Source organism: Myxine glutinosa, chromosome 3, assembly GCF_964187855.1.
Source record: "Myxine glutinosa chromosome 3, kmMyxGlut1.1, whole genome shotgun sequence".
Lineage (NCBI taxonomy): Eukaryota > Metazoa > Chordata > Myxini > Myxiniformes > Myxinidae > Myxine > Myxine glutinosa.
The window spans coordinates 194,032,206-194,054,056 of NC_136263.1; the positions used below are offsets into that span (position 1 = coordinate 194,032,206).

At 46.1% G+C, this 21,851-nt stretch overlaps 1 protein-coding gene across 1 annotated transcript in view; it reads right to left on the reverse strand.

The window, feature by feature from the left end:
* The window catches only part of LOC137424096 (glutamate receptor ionotropic, NMDA 2C-like), a 430,015-nt gene that overhangs the window by 33,567 nt on the left and 374,597 nt on the right, over positions 1–21,851 (reverse strand). Inside the window, exons 5-7 of the mRNA XM_068111563.2 lie at positions 21,172–21,346; positions 9,884–10,037; positions 7,268–7,393 (exon numbers count right to left, since the gene is read on the reverse strand). Of these exons, the coding sequence (XP_067967664.2) occupies positions 7,268–7,393; positions 9,884–10,037; positions 21,172–21,346 (455 nt within the window). The remainder of the gene's footprint in view (positions 1–7,267; positions 7,394–9,883; positions 10,038–21,171; positions 21,347–21,851) is intronic.

Sequence of the window (21,851 nt, forward strand, 5' to 3'; positions counted from 1 at the left end):
GACCTCATACGTGGCTACCATCAGGTCCCCGTCAGGCCGGAGGACGTCCCGAAGACGGCGGTCATCACGCCATTCGGACTCTTCGAGTTCCTGCGCATGCCCTTCGGTCTGAAGAATGCGGCTCAGGCGTTCCAGCGACTGATGGACAGCGTCCTGCGCGACTTGGATTTTGTCTACGTCTACCTGGACGATATCCTCGTTGCCAGCGCGTCCCGCGAAGAGCACCTACGCCACCTCCGCACGCTCTTCGAACGCCTGGGCCAGCATGGCCTGATTGTGAACCCCGCAAAGTGCCGGTTCGGCGCCGCCATAATCGATTTTCTGGGGCACCATGTCACCAGGCACGGAGCCGTCCCCCTGCCGGCCAAGGTGGAGGCGGTGAAGGGGTTTCCGCGCCCCCGCACGATCAGAGGGCTGCAGGAGTTCCTGGGCATGGTGAACTTTTACCATCGGTTCCTGCCCCGTATCGCCCAGCTCCTGCGCACCCTGCACGAAGCTCTCCGAGGTAAGCCGGGCAAAGGCGACGTTACCTGGACCGAGCAGATGGACACGGCGTTCATGGGCGCGAAGCTCGCCTTGGCTAACGCCACCATGCTCGCGCACCCGGCGTCCAATGCACCGATCGCCCTCACCACCGATGCCTCGGACTACGCGGTGGGCGCGGTGCACGAGCAATGGGTGCGTGGAGCTTGGCAACCGCTGGCGTTCTTTAGCCGCCAGCTTCGCCCGCCCGAACGCCGTTACAGTACCTTCGACCGCGAGTTGCTCGGACTTCACTTGGCGGTCAGGCACTTCCGCCATCTGCTCGAGGGCCGTGCGTTCACTGCCTTCGTCGACCACAAGCTGCTGATCTTCGCGATAGGCAAGGTCACCGAGCCGTGGTCGGCCCGGCAGCAGCGTCACCTCTCGGCCGTGTCCGAGTACATGACGGACATCCAGCACGTCGCGGGGAAGGACAACCCGGTGGCGGATTGCCTTTCCCGGGCCATCGCCCACGCAGTCCACCTCGGCATCGACTATGCCCGGATGGCAGCGGACCAGGCCGCTGACCCCGACGTGCAGGCCTTGCGGACCGCCGTCACGGGCCTCCGCGTCACCGAGGTGCCGTTCGACGGCGCGGGCGCGGCCCTCTTGTGCGACGTCTCCCTCGGGCGTCCTCGCCCCATCGTGCCCGCGGGCTGGCAGCGCCAGGTGTTTGACGCCATCCACGGCCTGTCCCACCCGGGCGCGAGGGCCTCCCAAAGGCTGATCGCCGACAAGTTCGTCTGGCATGGCCTCCGGAAGGCCGTCCGCGGCTGGGCCAGGACGTGCCTCGCGTGCCAGCGCGCCAAGGTGCACCGGCACACCCAGGCCCCGTTGGCCCCGTTCACGGTGCCGGAACGCCGGTTTGACCACGTCCACGTGGACCTGGTGGGACCTCTGCCCCCCTCGCGGGGTTTCACCTACGTCCTCACCATGGTGGACCGCACCACCCGGTGGCCGGAGGCCGTGCCCTTGGCGTCTACAACGGCGGCCGATGTCGCGCAGGCTTTCATCGCCACCTGGGTCGCCCGGTTCGGCGCCCCCTCAGACATCTCATCCGACCGCGGCCCCCAGTTCACCTCGGAGCTCTGGGGGGCGGTTGCGCAGGGGCTCGGGGTCCGGCTGCACCGAACCACGGCCTACCACCCCCAGGCTAACGGCCTGTGTGAGCGATTTCACCGCTCATTGAAGGCCGCGCTCCGGGCCACCCTCAGCGACGGCGGCTGGGTCGACAGGCTCCCCTGGGTCCTGCTGGGCCTCCGGACGGCGCCCAAGGAGGACCTGCGCGCATCCGCGGCGGAGTTGGTCTTCGGGCAACCGCTGCGGGTGCCGGGCGAGTTCCTCCCTGACTCCACGGCACCATGGTCCGCGGCACAGCAGCGCTCCGCTCTGCAAGAGACCGCCCAGAGGTTCGCCCCGGTGCCAACGGCATGCCACGGGCACCCACCGACGCACGTCGCCCCGGAGCTTCGCACGGCGGAGTACGTCTTCGTCCGCCATGATGCCCATCGGACACCACTGCGGCCCCCGTACGACGGGCCTTTCCGCGTGCTGGAGACAGGGGCGAAGCACTTCACCCTGGACATCGGCGGTACTCCTGACCGCGTTTCGGTAGACCGCCTCAAGCCGGCCCACCTCGATGTGGACCATCCACCGCCAGTGGCCCGACCCCCACGTCGGGGCCGCCCTCTTGCGGGCGGACCCCCGGCACCGCCCAGCCCCGCCGCCACGCCGCCCCCCGGTCCTGCACCCATCCCAGGGGCAGCCAGGGGCATCCCACCTGGCATCCCTGCACCCCGGACGCCGCCGATCGCCAGGGGGCGCTTCGGCCGGGTCATTCGTCTGCCCCGCAAACTGGCCCTCCAGGTGCGCGGGAATTCTGGGGGGGCGCGTGTGGCGGACACAAAAGCCCACTGGCGTGGTGACATCATTCCGCGCACCAAGTGGGCGGTGGCCACGCCCGAGGGGTAGGCGTGGCCTCATGATATACACCGGGCGCCCAGCCCGGAGCGGGCCAGTGTTACAGTGAGCTCCTACAATAAAGACGTTTATAAGTTACCGCTTGTCAGCTTCCTCCTTGCTCGCAAGCAGCGCGCGTAACGCCGCGCTTTACTGCTTTAATACAACGATTCAGACTGCATAGTGCATACACTGCTATAACTTGGCCCATTTTGACTGCAAATGCAACCATTTGTTTCGTGTCTTGTGGAGAAGAGGAGACTTTGTGAATGTTCCATCATCAACAGCACTGTATGTCACATCAGCTACGTATTTGTAGCTCTGACCCCCCAAAGGTGACAGTGAAAGTGACGTCCTGAACCTCAAATGATAAGCTGATCATGTGTACACTGCCAAAGTACTGCGCAAGTTCCACAAATGATGATTGGACCTCAATATAACAAACATTACACTTGTGTAAACGAATGTTTTGAGTAAATAAATAGACCCTGCTACTTCATTACAGCTCCTGCTGTTACCTGTACTATAAAAATGCTCCGCCTTGTGTTTTAATAAACGTGCTCGTTGTTACCTATGCCACTGAATGTGGACAGACGGTATGTCTGTGTATCAACACCCATGCTTGTCCGTTGAGCAGGATATCTTAAAAATGTATGGACGGATTCGGACAAAACTTGGTGGATGAGTTGGTTAGGTGACAACAACAAGCCGATTCGATTTTGGTTCAGGTCTGAATCCGGAACCGGCCTATCAGTGGGATACGAAACATAAACTGTTCAGCCAGGTGGAGGTACCGTACCGTAAAGTAGGGTGACTCCGAACACTTGTTAAAACGTTCGTTCGAATGATTTTTTTTTCCACAGAAATGTGTTGTAGTTTTTATGTTTTTTTTTTTAATGTTTAAAAAAAAGAATGTTTGAAAAAAAAAATGAAAAAAAAAATTGTGAAAAATGAAAAAAAGTGAAAAAAAGAATTTGAAAAATTTGAAAAATGAAAAAACAGTGAAAAAAAAGAATTTAAAAAAATTGAAAAATGAAAAAAAAATGAAAGAAAATGAAAAGAAAGAAAAAGAAAAATGAAAAAAGTGAAAAAATAATGAATAATAATAAAAAGAATTTGAAAAATGAATAAATTTTTTTTTTTTTAAACAACAGTTCAAAGCCCCACCAACCAATTAGTGTAAGACTTTCAATATCATCACTTGGTAGGTGTTCAAACCTGGTGAATCGGCAGGTGTTCAAACACGCTCCAAGCATGAGGTCACATTGAACGCCTGAATATAAAAAAAAACAAAAAAAACATCAAACCCAAATCTGATGATCGCCAAATTGGGGTGTTGGAAAGGTCACATCCTGGAGGGGATTTAAAGAAAATTTAAATTGAAAGAAAAATGAAAGAAAATGAAAAGAAAGAAAAAGAAAAATGAAAAAAGTGAAAAAATAATGAATAATAATAAAAAGAATTTGAAAAATGAATAATTTTTTTTTATTTTAACTAAACATTTCAAAGCCCCACCAACCAATTAGTGTAAGACTTTCAATATCATCACTTGGTAGGTGTTCAAACCTGGTGAATCGGCAGGTGTTCAAACATGCTCCAAGCATGAGGTCACATTGAACGCCTGAATATAAAAAAAACAATAAAACATCAAACCCAAATCTGATGATCGCCAAATTGGGCTGTTGGAAAGGTCACACCCTGGAGGGGATTTAAAGTCAGTAATACCATGCATTTATTTTGTTTAAGTTCTTCAAAATTGTAAAAATAATTTCACAAAGTGTTCAATTTCACCCTGCTTTACGGTATGTGCTCCACTGGTGCCATTCTAGTTTCTGCACATTTGTTAATCCTCTCGTTTTTACAAACTGTCTGAATTAATTATGTTAACATGGTTACCTCTGCCACCAAAGGTTGACGGAGGTTGTTTTCATCCCTGTCTGTCTGTCTGTTTGTCTTTTTGTTTGTGAACAAGATATCTCAAAAAGTTGTGGACGGATTTGGACGAAATTTGGCAGAGATGTAGCGCATGTGAAAAGGACGAAATGATTAGATTTTGGTGAAGATCTGGATTCGGATCCGGCTACTAGAATTTTTAAAGTGATTCTATACCATTGGAGATCGGGCCAAAAACGATACAAAGCGGATTATCTCAAAAAGTTGTGAACGGATTTGGACGAAACTTGGTGGACAGGTTTGGTGTCTGACAAGGACAAATAGATTCGAATTTGGTGAAGATCTGAATATGGATTCAGATATGAAAATTATTTATTTTTTTAAGTGATTCTTCACGATTGGGAGATTAGGGCCAAAAACGATACAAAGCAAGATATCTCAAAATGTTGTAGACAGATTTGGACGAAACTTGGTGGACAGGTTTGGAGTCTGACAAGGACAAATAGATTTGAATTTGGTGAAGATCTCAATATGGATTCGGATATGAGAATTATTTAATTTTTGAAGTGATTCTTCACCATTGAAAGATTGGGCCAACAGCGATTATATAACTTGATATTTAAAAAAAGTTATGTACGAGTTGTGACTAGACTAGGTATATGAGTTGGATATGTGACAAGAACAAGCCAATTCGATTTTGGTTCAGGTCCGAATCCAGATCCGGCCTATCAGTGGGATAGAAAATGTAAACTGTTCAGCCTGGCGGATGTACAGTCACGTGAAAAAGTAAGTACACCCCATGTAAAGTTTTGACTTTTTCAACATATTTCAACATTCAGCTATTTGATCTTCATTTCAACAATATTGATAGATAAAGGTGATATAATATAACAAATATCATGAAACATTTACATTTTGTAGTCCATTGTATAATTTAAATAAACATAAATGCAAATTTCGCATGTGGAAAAAGTAAGTACACCCTTGGCTCTAATAGGTGGTATTGCCCCCTTTGGCAGAAACAACCTCAAGTAGGCGTTTCATATAACTGTCTACCAGTCTCTGACATCGACTGGGAGAAATTTTTGCCAACTCCGCCATGCAGAATTCTTTCAGCTGTGCGATGTTTGAGGGGTTTCTTGCATGCACAGCTCGTTTCAAATCCCCCCACAACATCTCGATGGGATTTAAATCCCGGCTTTGACTTGGCCATTCCAGAACCCTCCATTTCTTTCTTTTCAGCCATTCCTTGGTGGATTTACTGGTATGTTTAGGGTCATTGTCATGTTGCAAGGTCCACCTTCGGTTGAGCTTCAACTTCTCTGACAGATGGCCTCACATTATCCTCAAGCATCCTCGTGTACAATGAAGAATTCATAGTGGATTCTATGATGGTGAGCTGCCCAGGCCCTGATGCAGCAAAGCTGCCCCAAACCATAATATTTCCACCACCATGCTTTACAGTTGGTATCAGGTTCTTGTGGTCAAATGCTGTCTTTGGTTTTTGCCAAACATGTCTTCTGGTACTGTGGCCAAATAGCTCTCTCTACCTTTGACTCGTCTGTCCAGAGCACATTGTTGCAGAAGTGCTGGTCTTTGCCGAGGTGTTCATTGGCAAACTTTAGTCTTGCCCTGATGTTCTTTCTGGACAGCAAAGGCTTCCTCCTGGCACACCTCCCATGTAGATCAAATTTGTGCAGCCTCTTTCTAATGGTAGACTCGTGCACTTTGACATCAACAGTGGCAAGAGCTACCTGTAGGTCCCGTGATGACATTCTGGGGTTATTAGAGACTTCTTTCAGCAACTTGCGGTCTGCTCTCGGGCTGAACTTGCTGGGGCGGCCTGGCCTGAACAAGTTGGCAGTTGTTTGGAATCTTCTCCACTTGTAGATGATCTTCCGGACAGTCGAATGATTGATTTCAAATTGTTTGGAGATCTTTTTAAATCCCTTCCCAGACTCGTAGGCATCTATAACCTTCTTTCTGAAGGCCTCAGAGAGCTCTTTTGATCGAGGCATGGTGACGCCGCACACTTCAACAACAAAGAGCAAACCAAACTAAATGTCTGAGGTTTAAATAAGACAGGTTCCTCCAAGATCCTCTCTAACGGTGTTCTAATCATTTGCACCTGAGCTGGTGCACCCGATTCTAATTTTAGGTATTTGAAGTCGTGATAAATGTAGGGGTGTACTTACTTTTTCCACATGCAAAATTTGCATTTATGTTTATTTAAATTATACAATGGACTACAAAATGTAAATGTTTCATGATATTTGTTATATTATATCACCTTTATCTATCAATATTGTTGAAATGAAGATCAAATAGCTGTATGTTGAAATATGTTGAAAAAGTCAAAACTTTACATGAGGTGTACTTACTTTTTCACGTGACTGTATGCTCTCTACCGGGTGCCCTTCTAGTTACCCCTTTAACACTTTATGCTTGCAACAATAGCAAGATAACTGTGAAATTAACCCAAATCAGTTTGTTATGTCATGGGATTACGATTTAACAATGCCATGCTGGACTATAATTCTAAGTATGATGAGTTCGTTTATCGTTAGTTTAACGAGTTATAAACACGATGTTGAAATCAATGCATTGACAAAGTAGAATCCACTCTGGGTCTTAGGGATTGGAGGAAACATCCAAGTTGGCCTATAAAAGACTCCAACAGCATGTGTAGGCCGATACCGTGGGAGTAGTGCAGCAGCTGCACCTGTTTTTAGCAAAGAGCGGTTATGGTGTCTTTCACAGACGGAAACTCCATTCCTACGCAATTTGGGTTTTTCATCATAATTTAAGGAACATCGGTGCAGGTTGTGCGATTGAACGACTGCGACGATTGGTGTGCGTTGTGCATGCAGATGTACATCGGGAGTGTGCTCACCTTTTCCGGAGGCCAGTTCACGATTGTAACCAACAGGGCTGAAGTATTCGAACACGAAGACCGCGATTCCAGACACCAGCAGGCACAGGATGAACATCATGACCCAAACGTCTGCACTGAAAGGTTCTGCACAAAACAGCACACACACACAGGTCAAAAGTGTCCTCTCATCTCAATGTGGCCAATGCATTGTGGGTATTTTTCATGCACCAAGGCACTACTTCAAATAGCCGCACTAATACCTCACAGTGTCCAAACTCCAAGGAAATGGACAAGGCTATTTTCCAAGGTGCTGGAATTTGACAACTTGGAGTATTAGCCAGAATCATCTCGGAACCATTTTAGTTGTTGTTGATGTTGTTGTATAGGCCTGGAGAGTTCTCTTGAACATGCCCGCGGTAAGGAGATAGCCGATTGGTCTACCAGGAGCGACCCAGAGATCCCCCACATTCAGAATGGTGTACCCCCACCTTCACAACGTCAGGGCCACGACAGACAGACAGAGAGGGAGGGAGAGGGAAGGAAAGGGAGGCAGAGGATGGCAGAGGGTGGCAGAGGGAGGCAGAGGGTGGGAGAGGGAGGCAGAGGGTGGGAGAGGGAGGCAGAGGGAGGCAGAGGGTGGGAGAGGGTGGGAGAGGGAAGGATAAGGAGTGATAGGGAGTGAGAGGATGTGAGAGAGAGGGGAGAGAGGGAAAGAGAAGGAAAGAGAGGGAAAGAGAGGGAGACAGAGATGGGGAGAGGGAGAGAGAGGAAGGGAAAGGGAGGAAGAGGAAGGGATAGGAAGGGATAGGGAGTGATAGGGAGTGAGAGGGCATGAGAGAGAGAGAGAGAGAAGGAGCGAGAGAGGGGGAAAGGGGAAGAGAGGTGGAGAGGGGGAGAGGGGAGAGAGGTGGAGAGGTAGAGAGAGGGGGAAGGAGGAGGAGAGGGGGAGGGAGGGGTAGCTGGGGAAAGGGGGAGAGAATGAGAGAAAGGCGGAGAGAGGTGGAGAGGTAGCGAGAGGGGGAGAGAGGTGGAGAGGTAGAGAGAGGGGTAGAGAGGTGGAGAGAGGGGCAGAGAGTTGGAGAGGGGGAGAGGGGAGAGGGGAGAGAGGTGGAGAGGTAGAGAGAGGGGGAAGGAGGAGGAGAGGGGGAGGGAGGGGTAGAGGGGGAGACGCGGAGAGAATCAGAGAAAGGGGGAGAGAGGTGGAGAGGTAGAGAGAGGGGGAGAGAGGTGGAGAGGTAGAGAGAGGCTGGAGAGAGGTGTAGAGGTAGAGAGAGGAGGAGAGAGGTGGAGAGAATCGGAGACAACCGATTTTTGGGGGGTAGAACCACCGTGAAGAGGTGTCCCCGCTAGTTGTTCATTTTAGTTGTTTCTAAAAGGGCAGTTTGCTTCCTTGACCACCGAGTTTTAACAACCACAATGATTGGTCGTCTGGACCCCAAGTCTAACTTACTGCTTCCTGCTCACGATCAGATGCCAATCCACTCAATCAATTTTGCGATAAACCACAAGAAAAGGTTTAGTTTCTCGAACTTCTCCAGCTCATTATCAAGCTGGGCATCTCTTGAGCGGAACACATTTCCAAAATGGCGTCCAAAACAGTCAGAGACTGCGTATCCTCCCTCAGGACGAGTCCTTCCTCAATCGTTGAACTCATTACATGGTAGAAAGCATTTCTGTGTTCGTATCCCAATACAGTATCAATGTCCTCATTGAATCTTTTTCTTCTATCCATGTGGGAGAGGGAATAGCCTGGTGTTGGGCTAGCGGTTTGGGTGCCAGCTTGGGATCCTAGGATCCTGGGTTCGAATCCCGGTCGATCGCTGGATTAACACCAGGGGGGTTGACTCACCCTGTCATCCTTCTGAGGTCCGCAAATTGAGGACCTGTTCACTGGCAATTCCCTGTGTGTCGCAAGAGGCGAATAACAGGGTTGGCGGCAGTAAGGGCATCCGGCCATCAAAACATTGCTTCAAAAAGGGGACCACGGTGCCAGAAAAAGGGCGGCAGGAAGGACATCCGGCCATAAAACATTGCTTCAAAAAGGGGACCAAGGTGCCCGAAAAAGGGAGGCAGGAAGGACATCCGGCCATAAAACATTGCTTCAAAAAGGGGACCACGGTGCCCGAAAAATGGCGGCAGGAAGGACATCCGGCCATAAAACATTGCTTCAAGAAGGGGACCAAGGTGCCCGAAAAAGGGCGGCATGAAGAACATCCGGCCATAAAATATTGCTTCAAAAAGGGGACCAAGGTGCCCGAAAAAGGGCGGCAGGAAGGACATCCGGCCATAAAAGATTGCTTCAAAAAGGGGACCACGGTGCCCGAAAAAGGGTGGCAGGAAGGACATCCGGCCATAAAACATTGCTTCAAAAAGGGGACCACGGTGCACGAAAAAGGCTAACCCCTGCTCTGTGGGGAAAAATGGCCTCTAAAGGTGGTTCTTCATGTGGGAGAAGGAAAGGGTTTCTCAACCAACTAGCAGAAGGAAAAGCTTTCCTGTGAATCCAGCACCTCGTGGAGGTTCTTGTTCCTCATCCCAAACCCAACGTTGCACCAACGTGGTGCCATCCCTTCATGAATGTCTATCGTGTTGTTAGCAAGTCATTACATTGATCATCGTTTGGCAGGAACTGACCCAGGAAGGCAGAAGGAGAAACGGTTCCATTGCTGCGCGGAACCATCACACTTATACCGGTCTCGACAAACGGCACAGACAGGTCGATGACCTCCGCGCGTTCCTCGTTGATGGTGAGAGAACCCACCGCCATGTGTGCTCGGTGTTGAACCACCTGTTGGCACACAGTGATCTCATCACGTTCACGAACATCACTTCAGCACAATTACCGTAACACCATGGACACCATAAAGGGGTGGCGCATTCATCAAGAAGGAAGGTTAACAATAACGGCACAAATCCATGTTTGTTAATACGTAAAGTGATATTTTTCACAAATAAAACAACCTTCCGGGGACGTTTTCACGAGTTCACAGCCAAGAGATATTGTTTGAACAGAGCACAATATTTACTTCCACTCTGACACGAAGGAGGTGTTTGGATGGTCTCTTCCTGGAGATTAGGCCACCAGTTGCCGTTTTTATGAATGCAGTGACTTTGGGAATGGATGCTAGGTTTCATCCTCCTGGGACATGCCGAGGTAAGTCCGTCTCCTTAAGTACCAGGTGCTACCAGCTGATGGATCTACATCCTACGTTTGAACTTCTGGAAATGTAACGAGGGGATGTTCCACAAGGAACGTGTCCATCTGGCACTCAAGTCCTTTCCAATGCAATCCTCGCTTTTGTTTCTGAGTCAAATTTTGTAGAGGTGTCAGCATCTGTTCTGTGTGTCAATGCCTGTAGTGTTTTTACCTTGAACCACCTCATTAAGGGATTGCTATGGTGCCAACATTTGTACACGTGTGTGCAGTCATATTTATTCAGAGGCATACTCCAGAAGGATTATTAGCCCTTCCCGTGCACAGCAGGAAATGGGGTTTCGTAATCACTTCTGTGTGTGTGTCCGCGTCGTAACTTTTTTTTACCATTTGAGTTTTGTCATTAAATTTTCACCAAAGCTTTATTATGATAATATGGAGAAGGGAAATCAATAATTTTGTCAAAAGGTCAAAGGTCACCATCACATAAGATCATAAATTTTCATCCAATTGACCTGAAATTTCAATTTACTATTAGAATTTTGTCATAAAATTTTCAACAAAGCTTTATCTTACTATAATTCACCAAATGTCCGTCCGTCTGTCTGTCTGTCTGTCTGTTCGAAGGTACCGTAAAAACTGCTGAACCGATCGCAAAGATATTTTGGGTGGGTAATCCTGGGATCTCCACGTGTAAAATAGGCTAGTTAGTTTTCCCAATTTCAGCTTTAGTCTCCAGCATTCTCAGGTTTGGACTCCCGCATAACATTCGCATTCGCATAACGTTCATTGTGACGATGTTCTCATTGTGACGATGTTGTTTTCCCGGGTGCCACACAAACGGCTGCATCGATCGCTGCACAGCTGCATCGATCGAACTCGGTGACCTCGGACAAAGACCTTTTATAAGGACACGGGTTGAATCCCTGCTTGAGGGAATTGTAACCCATTTCAACTGAGGAAACACGTATCAGGAGTACATACGACATAGCGATTGTGAACACGATTAGTTTAATCTCTACATGAGAGAATTCCGCATAGCTATTTGGGCGGTGAATACGCTAACACATCGCTGTCTCCATCGATCTTGCCAAGGCCGTAACAGCTATCGGCTCAAAATCCTTTTAACAGTTGATTTGGTAGTTTTTACAATGAAGGAAACACGTATCGGGAGTACATATGACATCGGGAGGACTAACTGCACGCATCTTCAGTATCAAGCTTAAATCTGTCATGGCGGATCTGAAGAGCGGAATGCTTGGAGAAGTGGTGGGCTACTTCGGCATGAAGGAGGATCAGAAACATGGACTCCCACACTGCCACATCCTGCTGATACTTGCTCCCGCATGACGTTATTTTCCTGTGTGCCGCACAAATGGCCGCACCGATCGAGATTTAACGGATGTTTATATAAATCGTTTAAAAGGAAAAAGCCTTCAATTTCTGATATTTAGCCTTTTCATTTGGGCCTCCCAATTGAAGCCCCGCCCATTTTCATCCGATTAACGTGAATTTTTAATAATTTGCATATCATGTCACTGAGTTGGTTCACCAATCAAAAGCTAGAAGCTCATTGTTTTTTATCAAAAGGTCAAAGGTCAAGCTTGCATAAAATTGCCAATTTTCACTCAATTGACCTGAAATGTAAAGAATTTGCATATTGGGTCACTAAATTGGTTCACCAATTAAAAGTTAGAAGCCGATTGTTTTTTTTTAGGTCAAAAGGTCAAAGGTCAAGCTTGCATAAAATTGCCAATTTTCACTCAATTGACCTGAAATTTAAAGAATTTGCACATTGGGTCACTGAATTGGTTCACCAAACAAAAGCTAGAAGCTGATTCTTTTTTTTAGATCTAAAGCTCAAACGTCAAAGCTGCATGAAATCATCAATTTTCATCTTCTTTTTTTTTAAACGGATTTCATTATTTTGAGCATATGAAAGAAGAAGAAGACATCTGAATACAAAAGGATGCGGATGGGATTTGTATTTTCAGATGCTTTGTAGTTTGCTTATTCATGTGTTATATTCTTAAAGACAAGGACAAGGGGTATTTCACAATCTTAAAAATAACTTCTTATCATCTGCATTCGGGCTGGTAGAATATCCTAATGGTATGCTCACTCCCCTCTGGGCTCTCACGCCTGGGTTTGAATCCCAAGTCAGCTATAAACTGTCATCCTGGTGTTTTTCAGGCAGGTCGAGGCATCAATATCAATGTGTGTGGGTGTCGTCCCTCGGAAGGACGTTAAACCCGGTGGCCCATCTGCTAGCGTTAGGTGGTGGATGTTAGAGCTAGTAAGCGATCTAACACCAGCACCCGGAACAAATTACTAATTCCTGCCACTTCAAATATGCTGCAATGGAGAGTGGTGACCCATCACAACCAGTCAAGGGTTAGTTCAAGCCTCAAACCATTTCTCGACCTATCGTGAACATCCTCAAGCTCTGTCAAGAGTGTGGGCCTCCAACAAAACACCCTTATATCTCAACCATGCACCACTAGGGACCAAATTATATTTAATAATTATCCCAGAAACTTCCATTGAAGCAGTCATGGTGTCCACGAGTGGTTGTTGTGATTCTCACATGTTTGTAGGTCCATGTTTGGCAGCTAAATTATCTTCACCTCCATATGATCTTTATCCCTGGACCCCAAATGGATTTACCTGCAATCTGTACGCATGTCATTAACGTTAACGCATGTCATTTCATTACGGTTTAAATAAAAGACATGTGATGGATTAAAAAAGATCTGGGCTTGCAAGATGATCCAGAACCTAGATCTAGAGGTCCCTCGGGCGGACGTTAAACTGGGATTATACTATGTCTGAAGTAGAGTGACTTAAGGGAATGATCATGACACTCTGGCCCAAACCACCAAGTTTGACATAGTTGTACTATAGGACCACACAAAACCTTTTGAGAAGGGTCTGCCCGATTTTAAAGGTCAAGGTCATGGTCAGGTCAAAGGTCAAATTATGTCTTTGCCATGTTTTTGCGATATCCAGCTGATATCCAACATAGAAACATAATCTTAGTGTCTAAACCGATATTTTCAGGGTCAAGGAATCCTTTTCTGTTATGGGAAATACCCTCAGGTGACGGCCATATTGGATTTCAAGATCAGGTCAAATAATGTTATAATTCCATTTCTACCACATCTCAACAGTTAAATAATATTTTTTTGAGTGCTTTAAGGGCTATATTATTATTTTTGAACTATCTTTCTTATTGCATACTTACTAACTTGCATATTTCCAGAAATGGTGGCCACAATGCGTAAAACAAACTATGTTCGCTGGTATTTGTGCCTTCCTGCGATGTTAAACAGCATGTCACAATAACAGTCAACTTTGGACATAAGCCACTCCAATCCTAACCCTAACCCTAACCCTAACCCTAACTAACAACCCCAACCCTAACCCTAACCCTAACAACTAACCCTAACCCTAACCTCACCCTAACCCTAATCCTAACCCTAACAACTAACCCTAACCTCACCCTAACCCTAACCCTAACCCTAACCTCACCCTAACCCTAACCCTAACCCTAACAACAACCCTAACCCTAACCCTAACTGTCACTGCCTTTGGCTATGGAGTCGGTTCCTTTTTTGGCTGGGAGACAATCACATCCCTGCATATGAAAATCAATGTTTCCTTTGCTTTTCAGATTGATCCGTTGGGGCTGCCTGCAGGCCTTGCACATAAAACTGCTGATACTCATGATTTATGGTGTTGTTGGTCACTCAATATTAATGGTCCTTTTCTTCATTTCAGGAGGCCTTCAGGAGGCCTGGCCTGACATATTTTGGCCATATAGCAAGAATGAACTACGCTAACAGGAAGACAGCAATCTAGTTAATAAAAGGAGAGAAAGTTTGAATCTTCGTCAACATCGACTAGGCAAAATGTGTCGTATGTGGAACGGATGATGACACATTAAAATATCCTGTGTCTCAAGAAGACGGCAAAGGTCTACAATCATATTATGAGGACTTTACCGGAATGTAGAGGGTTTCAGAGAACTACATCCAATTCCTGTTGATATGTGCTTTCAAAATAATGTCAATGCAAAGGACCTTCTTGGCAAACAGGCAAAGTGTCACCTTAAGTGTCAGCTTCAATTAGCCAACTCAACATGCAAAGAACACAAGAGAGACATGTCATAAAGAGGATTATTGGACAGCGTGGTGATGATACTGGACAAAGAAAATCAAAAGGTTCAACCCTCCCAGAGGAGTCAAGGTGTGGAAATATGTGCATTTCCGGTAAGAAACCAGAAGGGGTACTTCACAGTTGTACTACATTAATACTAGACAAAATGCTGAGAGAACAGGCCAAGGAAATGCCAGATACTGATTTGTTGGATACCATAGGTGGGGACTTTTCCGATGGTAAAAGAACCCTTCTAGTCTTTAACGAAGGTCTCCAAAATCTACAGAAAAATAACTTAAGTCATGAAGATGCTCAGGGGCGGATCCGGGAATTTCAAGATGGGGGGGGGGGGGGGTGCATGAAACTATACTGCTGGGGGGGGGTAAATGGGGGGTCTGGAGGTCCTCCTCCAGGAAATTTAAAAAAAAATGATCGTCAGAAACCGCATTTCGTGCGTTCTTGGAAGTTTCTGCAGTTCCTTGTGTTCTCCCTTGGTCCAACAGTTCAGCAGATTCAGACCGTCTGCACCCTCATCCTGGATCGAAGTGGGGGGGGGGTGCACACCCCCTGCACCCCCCCTGGATCCGCCCCTGATGCTCTCTCAATGTCACATGTCGCTGAAGTCATATGGAAGGAAATGTTCAAGACCGAATTTCCACAATTCTCAGGAGGTTTAACTCAGGATTGCCAGACAGTGCAGTACCTAACTCCCTCAAAGTTATGGTCTCGATGCTGTTATTTTCGTCAAATATGAAGGATCGAAATGCTGGTAAATCACTGGCATGTTTCATTGCACGTCAATCAATCAGGTTCAACTCTAAGGAGAAGGCAAAGGGAGCAGACAAGCCGCATCACCGAAAGGATAAAGACCCTCCACTGCCATTATATACAGTCACGTGAAAAAGTAAGTACACCCCATGAAAAGTTTTGACTTTTTCAACATATTTAAACATACAGCTATTTGATCTTCATTTCAACAATATTGATAGATAGAGGTGATATAATATAACAAATATCATGAAACATTTACATTTTGTAGTCCATTGTATAATTTAAATAAACATAAATGCAAATTTCGCATGTGGAAAAAGTAAGTACACCCTTGGCTCTAATATGTGGTATTGCCCCATTTGGCAGAAACAACCTCAGGCCGGCGTTTCTTATAACTGTCTACCAGTCTCTGACATCGACTGGGAGAAATTTTTGCTCACTCCTCCATGCAGAATTCTTTCAGCTGTGCGATGTTTGAGGGGTTTCTTGCATGCACAGCTCGTTTAAAATCCCCCCACAACATCTCGATGGGATTTAGATCCGGGCTTTGACTTGGCCATTCCAGAACCCTCCATTTCTTTCTTTTCAGCCATTCCTTGGTGGATTTACTGCTATGTTTAGGGTCATTGTCATGTTGCAAGGTCCACCTTCGGTTGAGCTTCAACTTTCCGACAGATGGCCTCACATTATCCTCAAGCACCCTCTGGTACAATGAAGAATTCATAGTGGATTATATGATGGTGAGCTGCCCAGGCCCTGATGCAGCAAAGCTGCCCAAACCATAATATTTCCACCACCATGCTTTACAGTTGGTATCAGGTTCTTGTGGTCAAATGCTGTCTTTGGTTTTCACCAAACATGTCTTCTGGTACTGTGGCCAAATAGCTCTACCTCTGACTCATCTGTGCAGAGCACATTGTTCCAGAAGTGCTGGTCTTTGTCTAGGTGTTCATTGGCAAACTTTAGTCTTGCCCTGATGTTCTTTCTGGACAGCAAAGGTTTCCTCCTGGCACACCTCCCATGGAGATCAAATTTGTGCAGCCTTTTTCTAATGGTAGACTCGTGCACATTGACATCAACAGTAGCAAGAGCTACCTGTAGGTCCCATGACGACATTCTGGGGTTCTTAGAGACTTCTTTCAGCATCTTGCAGTCTGCTCTCGGGCTGAACTTGCTGGGGCGGCCTGGCCTGAACAAGTTGGCAGTTGTTTGGAATCTTCTCCACTTGCAGATGATCTTCCGGATAGTCGAATGATTGATTTCAAATTGTTTGGAGATCTTTTTAAATCCCTTCCCAGACTCGTAGGCATCTATAACCTTCTTTCTGAAGGCATCAGAACGCTCTTTTGATCGAGTCATGGTGATGCCGCACACTTCAACAACAAAGAGCAAACCAAACTAAATGTCTGAGGTTTAAATAAGACAGGTTCCTCCAAGATCCTCTCTAACGATGTTCTAATCATTTGCACCTGAGCTGGTGCACCTGATTCTAATTTTAGGTATTTGAAGTAGTGATAAATGTAGGGGTGTACTTACTTTTTCTACATGCGAAATTTGCATTGATGTTTATTGAAATTATACAATGGACTACAAAATGTAAATGTTTCATGATATTTGTTATATTATATCACCTTTATCTATCAATATTGTTGAAATGAAGATCAAATAGCTGTATGTTTAAATATGTTGAAAAAGTCAAAACTTTACATGGGGTGTACTTACTTTTTCACGTGACTGTATCTGTCTGAAAGTGCATACCCAAACCCGAAGCAAAAAATGGTGCCTAACCTAACCTAACCCTAACCCTAACAACCTTGAGACTAACAACAACTCCATGGACTTGGTATCAGCTCCGGCCAGCTACGAACGTGTGTTGGAACTGGAAGACTGGCTCACCAATGCGGTATGTCAATGGTTTAATGAAGAAGAGCTGGTAAGTCCTGCACAAATTTTCAAAGGAGGGTGTGTACACAGCAGGAGCGTTTGATAATTTAGACCACAACCCGACATCACAAACAGCTGAAGGGTCTTTCCATGGGTCCAGTTACAGCTTGTTCCAGTTCCCTATGCAATCTAATCCTGCAACATCCAGACAACCCATCACAGTTCCTCCTCCTGTGTGCACCAGAAACCCTTCCCCTCCGGACAGCTACTGCATAGTTCCAGCTGTTACATGGACATTATAACTCTCATATGATTGTAGACTTTTGCCTTCTTGTCAGGAAGAAGGACACTTTAATGTGCAGTCATTCCTTCCACGTACGCCACAATTTTCCCAGTCGATGTTGACTCGTAAGATTCAAGCTTTCTCTCCTCTGATTAACTGGATTGCTGTCTTCCTGTTACTGCAATTCAGTCTCGCTGTCATCAGGCCTTCTGAGATGAAGGAAAGGACCGTTAATATTGAGTGATCAACACCACAATACATCACGAGTATCAGCAGTTTTATGCACAAGGCCTCTGGGGGGAAACCCCAACGGATCCATCTGAAAAGCAAAGGAAACATTGATTTTCGGATGCATGGATGTGATTGTCTCCCAGCAAAAAAAGGAACCGAATCTGAAGCCGCCAAAGGCTGAGTTATCTGAGCCTACCAGTGCCCGTGTTAGCGTGGTGGCTTAAGTCCAAATTTAACTGATATATTGGTGTATTGGTGGATGCCAAAGACCCCATGGAGCCCTTCACAAAGAGTAGGCGAGCTGCGTCGCTGGCACCTTGCACAAATTCCAAATTCCTGCCCGAGCTATTGCTTTGAGTCCATGACAAATACAAGTCTTTGCCATACATGCGAAGTATATTCTTTGCCATACATGCGAATACATGCAAAGAACTAGAACGGCACTCGGTAGAGAGCACACCTCTGGCAGGCTGAATAGTTTACGTTTTGTATCCCACTGATAGGCCAGACCTGCATCCGGACCTGAAACAGAATCGAATTGGCTTGTCGTCACCTATCCAACTCATCCAGCAAGTTTTGTCATAATCCATCCACAACTTTTTGAAATATCGTGCTACAGTGCCTATGGAAAGTCTCCACCCCCCTTCAAATTTTTCACCTTTTGTTGCCTTATGGCCTGGAATAAAATTGCATCATATCAGACTTTTCCACCTTTATTTACACATCGTAACCCACAACTTCCAAGTGAAAAACAAATTCTACAAATTTCAGAAAATTAATTAAAAATACAATACTAGATTATCTTGGTTGGATAAGTGTCCACCCCCATTCCCCCCACCCGCCCCACCCCCCTTGAGTTAATACTTGGTGGAAGCACCTTTGACAGCAATTACAGCTGTGAGTCTGTTGGGATAGGTCTCTACCAACGTTACACACCTTGGTTGGGAAATATTGCCCATTCTTCTGTACAAAACTGTATTTTTCCTTTTCTTCATTTTTCCCTTCTACCCTGACAAGTGCCACAGTCCCTACTGATGAGATGCATCCCCATAGCATGATGCTGCCACCACCATGCTTCACAGTAAGTCTGGTGTTCTTTGGGTGATGTGCTGCGTTGGGTTTGCGCAAAATGTAACGTCAAAAAGTTCCATCTTGGTTTCGTCAGACCACAAAAACTTTTTGCCACATGGCTTCAGAACCTCCGGAGTGTTTTTTTGCACACCTCAAACGAGACTCAAGGTGGGCTTTTTTGAGTAATGGCTTCCTTATTGCACAGCCAGACTTGTGCAGTGCTTGGTATATTGTTGTCACATGCACAAGGTGACCAGTCTTTGCTATAAAGATCTGTAGCTCTTTCGAAGTTGCCATTGGTCTCTTGGAGGCCTCTCTGATCAGTCTCCTCCTTGCTTAGTCATCCAGGTTGGAGGGACGGCCTGGTCTAGGCAGGGTCTTGGTGGTACTATAATGATTGTGTTGACTGTGCTCCAAGGGATATTCAAGGACTTTGAAATATTTTTATACCCATCCCCTGATCTGTGGCTTTCCACAACTTTATCCGAGGTCTTTTGAAAGCTCCTTGGTGACCATGGTTGAGTCTTTGCTGTGACATGCACTACCCAGCAGAGGAACCCTACAGGAACAGCTGATTTTATTCTGAAAGCATCAAAATCACTACAATTTAGCACAGGTGGAGGCCAATTTACTTGGTGTGTGATTTTGGTGCTGATTGGTTACCCCTGAGCTAATTTACAAATTGCTATTATAAGAGGGGTGGACACTTATCCAACCAAGATATTATAGTTTTGTATTTTTAATATATTTTTTTTCTGAAATTTGTAGAATTTGTTTTTCACTTGGAAGTTGTAGGTTACCATGTGTAAATAAAAGTGGAAAAAGTCTGATTTAATGCATTTTAATTCCAGGTTATAAGGTAACAAAAGGTGAAAAATTTGAAAGGGGGTGAAGACTTTCCATAGGTACTGTATATATCGTTTTTGGGCCCATCTCTTAATGGTGAAGAAACACTTTAAAAATTCTAGTATCCGGATCCAGACCAGATGCTCCACAGCACTGGACAGCGAGAGTTAAAAAGAATGATGATCAAAGGATTGTCTGGTCTCACATTAAGGTATATACAATAAATGAGAAACAATCTGCATTTACAAAACAAACAAGCGTGTTACGCCTAGGTCCCCCGTCGGTGAAGTGATGTGAGTTGACAAAGTGGAAAACGCAAGGCAGCCATCTTGGATTTTGACGTGGCGACCCAATTTTCAATAGCGTTCTCCCTTATGCGTAGATACACCCACCCACCAGATTAGAAGTTAGTAGTTCGTTTATTTTTCAAGATATTTCGCTCACAAGTTTCAGACATATATATGTTGGCGGCCATCTTGGATTTTGACGTGGCGACCCTATTTTCAATAGTGTTCTTCCTTATGCCAAGATACACCCACACACCAGATTAGAAGTTGGTACTTCGCTTATTTTTGAAGATATTCCGCTCACATGGTTCAGACATACATGGCGTCAGACATACATGGCGGAGGCCATCTTGGATTTTGACGTGGGTTGCACCCACACACCAAATTAGAATTCGGTCCTTCGCTTATGCACGCACGCACACCACGTACGCACGCACGCACACACGTCCGCACGCACACACGGATGGAGGGGAAAACCATAGTCCCCCTTTCGCTCCACGGTGCGACAGGGGACACCAACGTGCCTCTACAAACCATGTAGTGAAGTTGGAACTACAACATGGCCATGCCACATGGTACATCTTGCAAACGTTGTGGAAGAGCTATAAAGGGTAGTACCGAAGCCCTTACTCGATTTGTTAGTGAAGTGGAACACAGTTTATTTGTACTATAAAAGGGGGTGTCCGTCTATTCCAATCATTGGTTGGACAGTTCGTTTGACTCCACCCACAATTTCAACCTGAAAAATCATAAGGCTGCCATGTTGTTGCTCACTGCTATGCAAAGCCAAAGACATTTTCGAAGCTGTCATATTCACAATCACCATAGCCTCCCTGTAGGTTTTCCCTTCAGGGTAAAACGGTCAGAGTGACAGTTAAAATGATTTTGAGCTGATAGGTGTCACGGGCCTTGTGAAGATAGACCTCAGCGGTCGAGTCAGTGGTCTGTTGCCAATACACCGTTCAAATAACTATGTGGCAAAGTTGAGATAGAGGTTTGAAGGGCGGAGGTGGAGTGAGAACTTTTGGTGGGGTGAGGGGGAGGAATGGGGGATTGAGGATCTGGAGTTGTGGTGGGGGGAGGTGGAGAGGGAGTTTGAAGGCTTCGAGTGAGGAGGGAAATGACGCCTTGGGGTTGGGAGGGGGAGGTCTCGGACTTGAAGACACATTTTACATTGCACGGTATTTCTGTGGGTACCTGCTAGTACACCTTAAATGACTTCTGTATGGGTGTTTACCTCTCCGACCATGCCGTTCCACACGCCATGAATCTTCTTGCCGTGCTTCCCATTGGTGACGAGGTAGAGATCGTACGTGAATTTCACCGTTTTGGAAAGTTTCTTCAACATATCGATGCAGAATCCTTTACAGCACTTCTTCTGATACCTGCTGGCACTCGGGATGCTGGAATTGCTGCGAAAAACAAAACAAAAACAGGAATTGCACTGAGTATCCACATCCATCTTGTTATAACGACTGAACAACCACAATTCATATCCCAAAATAAAACAACAACAACAACAACAATTGTCTTATTATACTGACACAATCACCTCCATCATATTCCCATTTTATTCAACCTCAGCAACAATCTCAGCAACCACAACTACATCCTCTTATTGATTCAACAACCTCAACGACTTCTCAGTGTCTCAACTACTACAAAGATTTATTATTGACTTAAGATCCACAAAATGATTCTTACCGACTTATGCTTATATGCAATGTACAGGAAAAAGAACATAAGCCTTGAAAAGTTTCACCGACAGAGGGCAATTGCTCAAAAAAAGAAAAAATTGCACACAAAGTCGAGAAGCGAGAACACAGAATAGAGGATGTAACTGAACAAAAGGAAAAGCAGAAATAGAGGTGGGAAACACACCAACAGCAGGGTTGAGGGACAAAACAGAGGGAGACT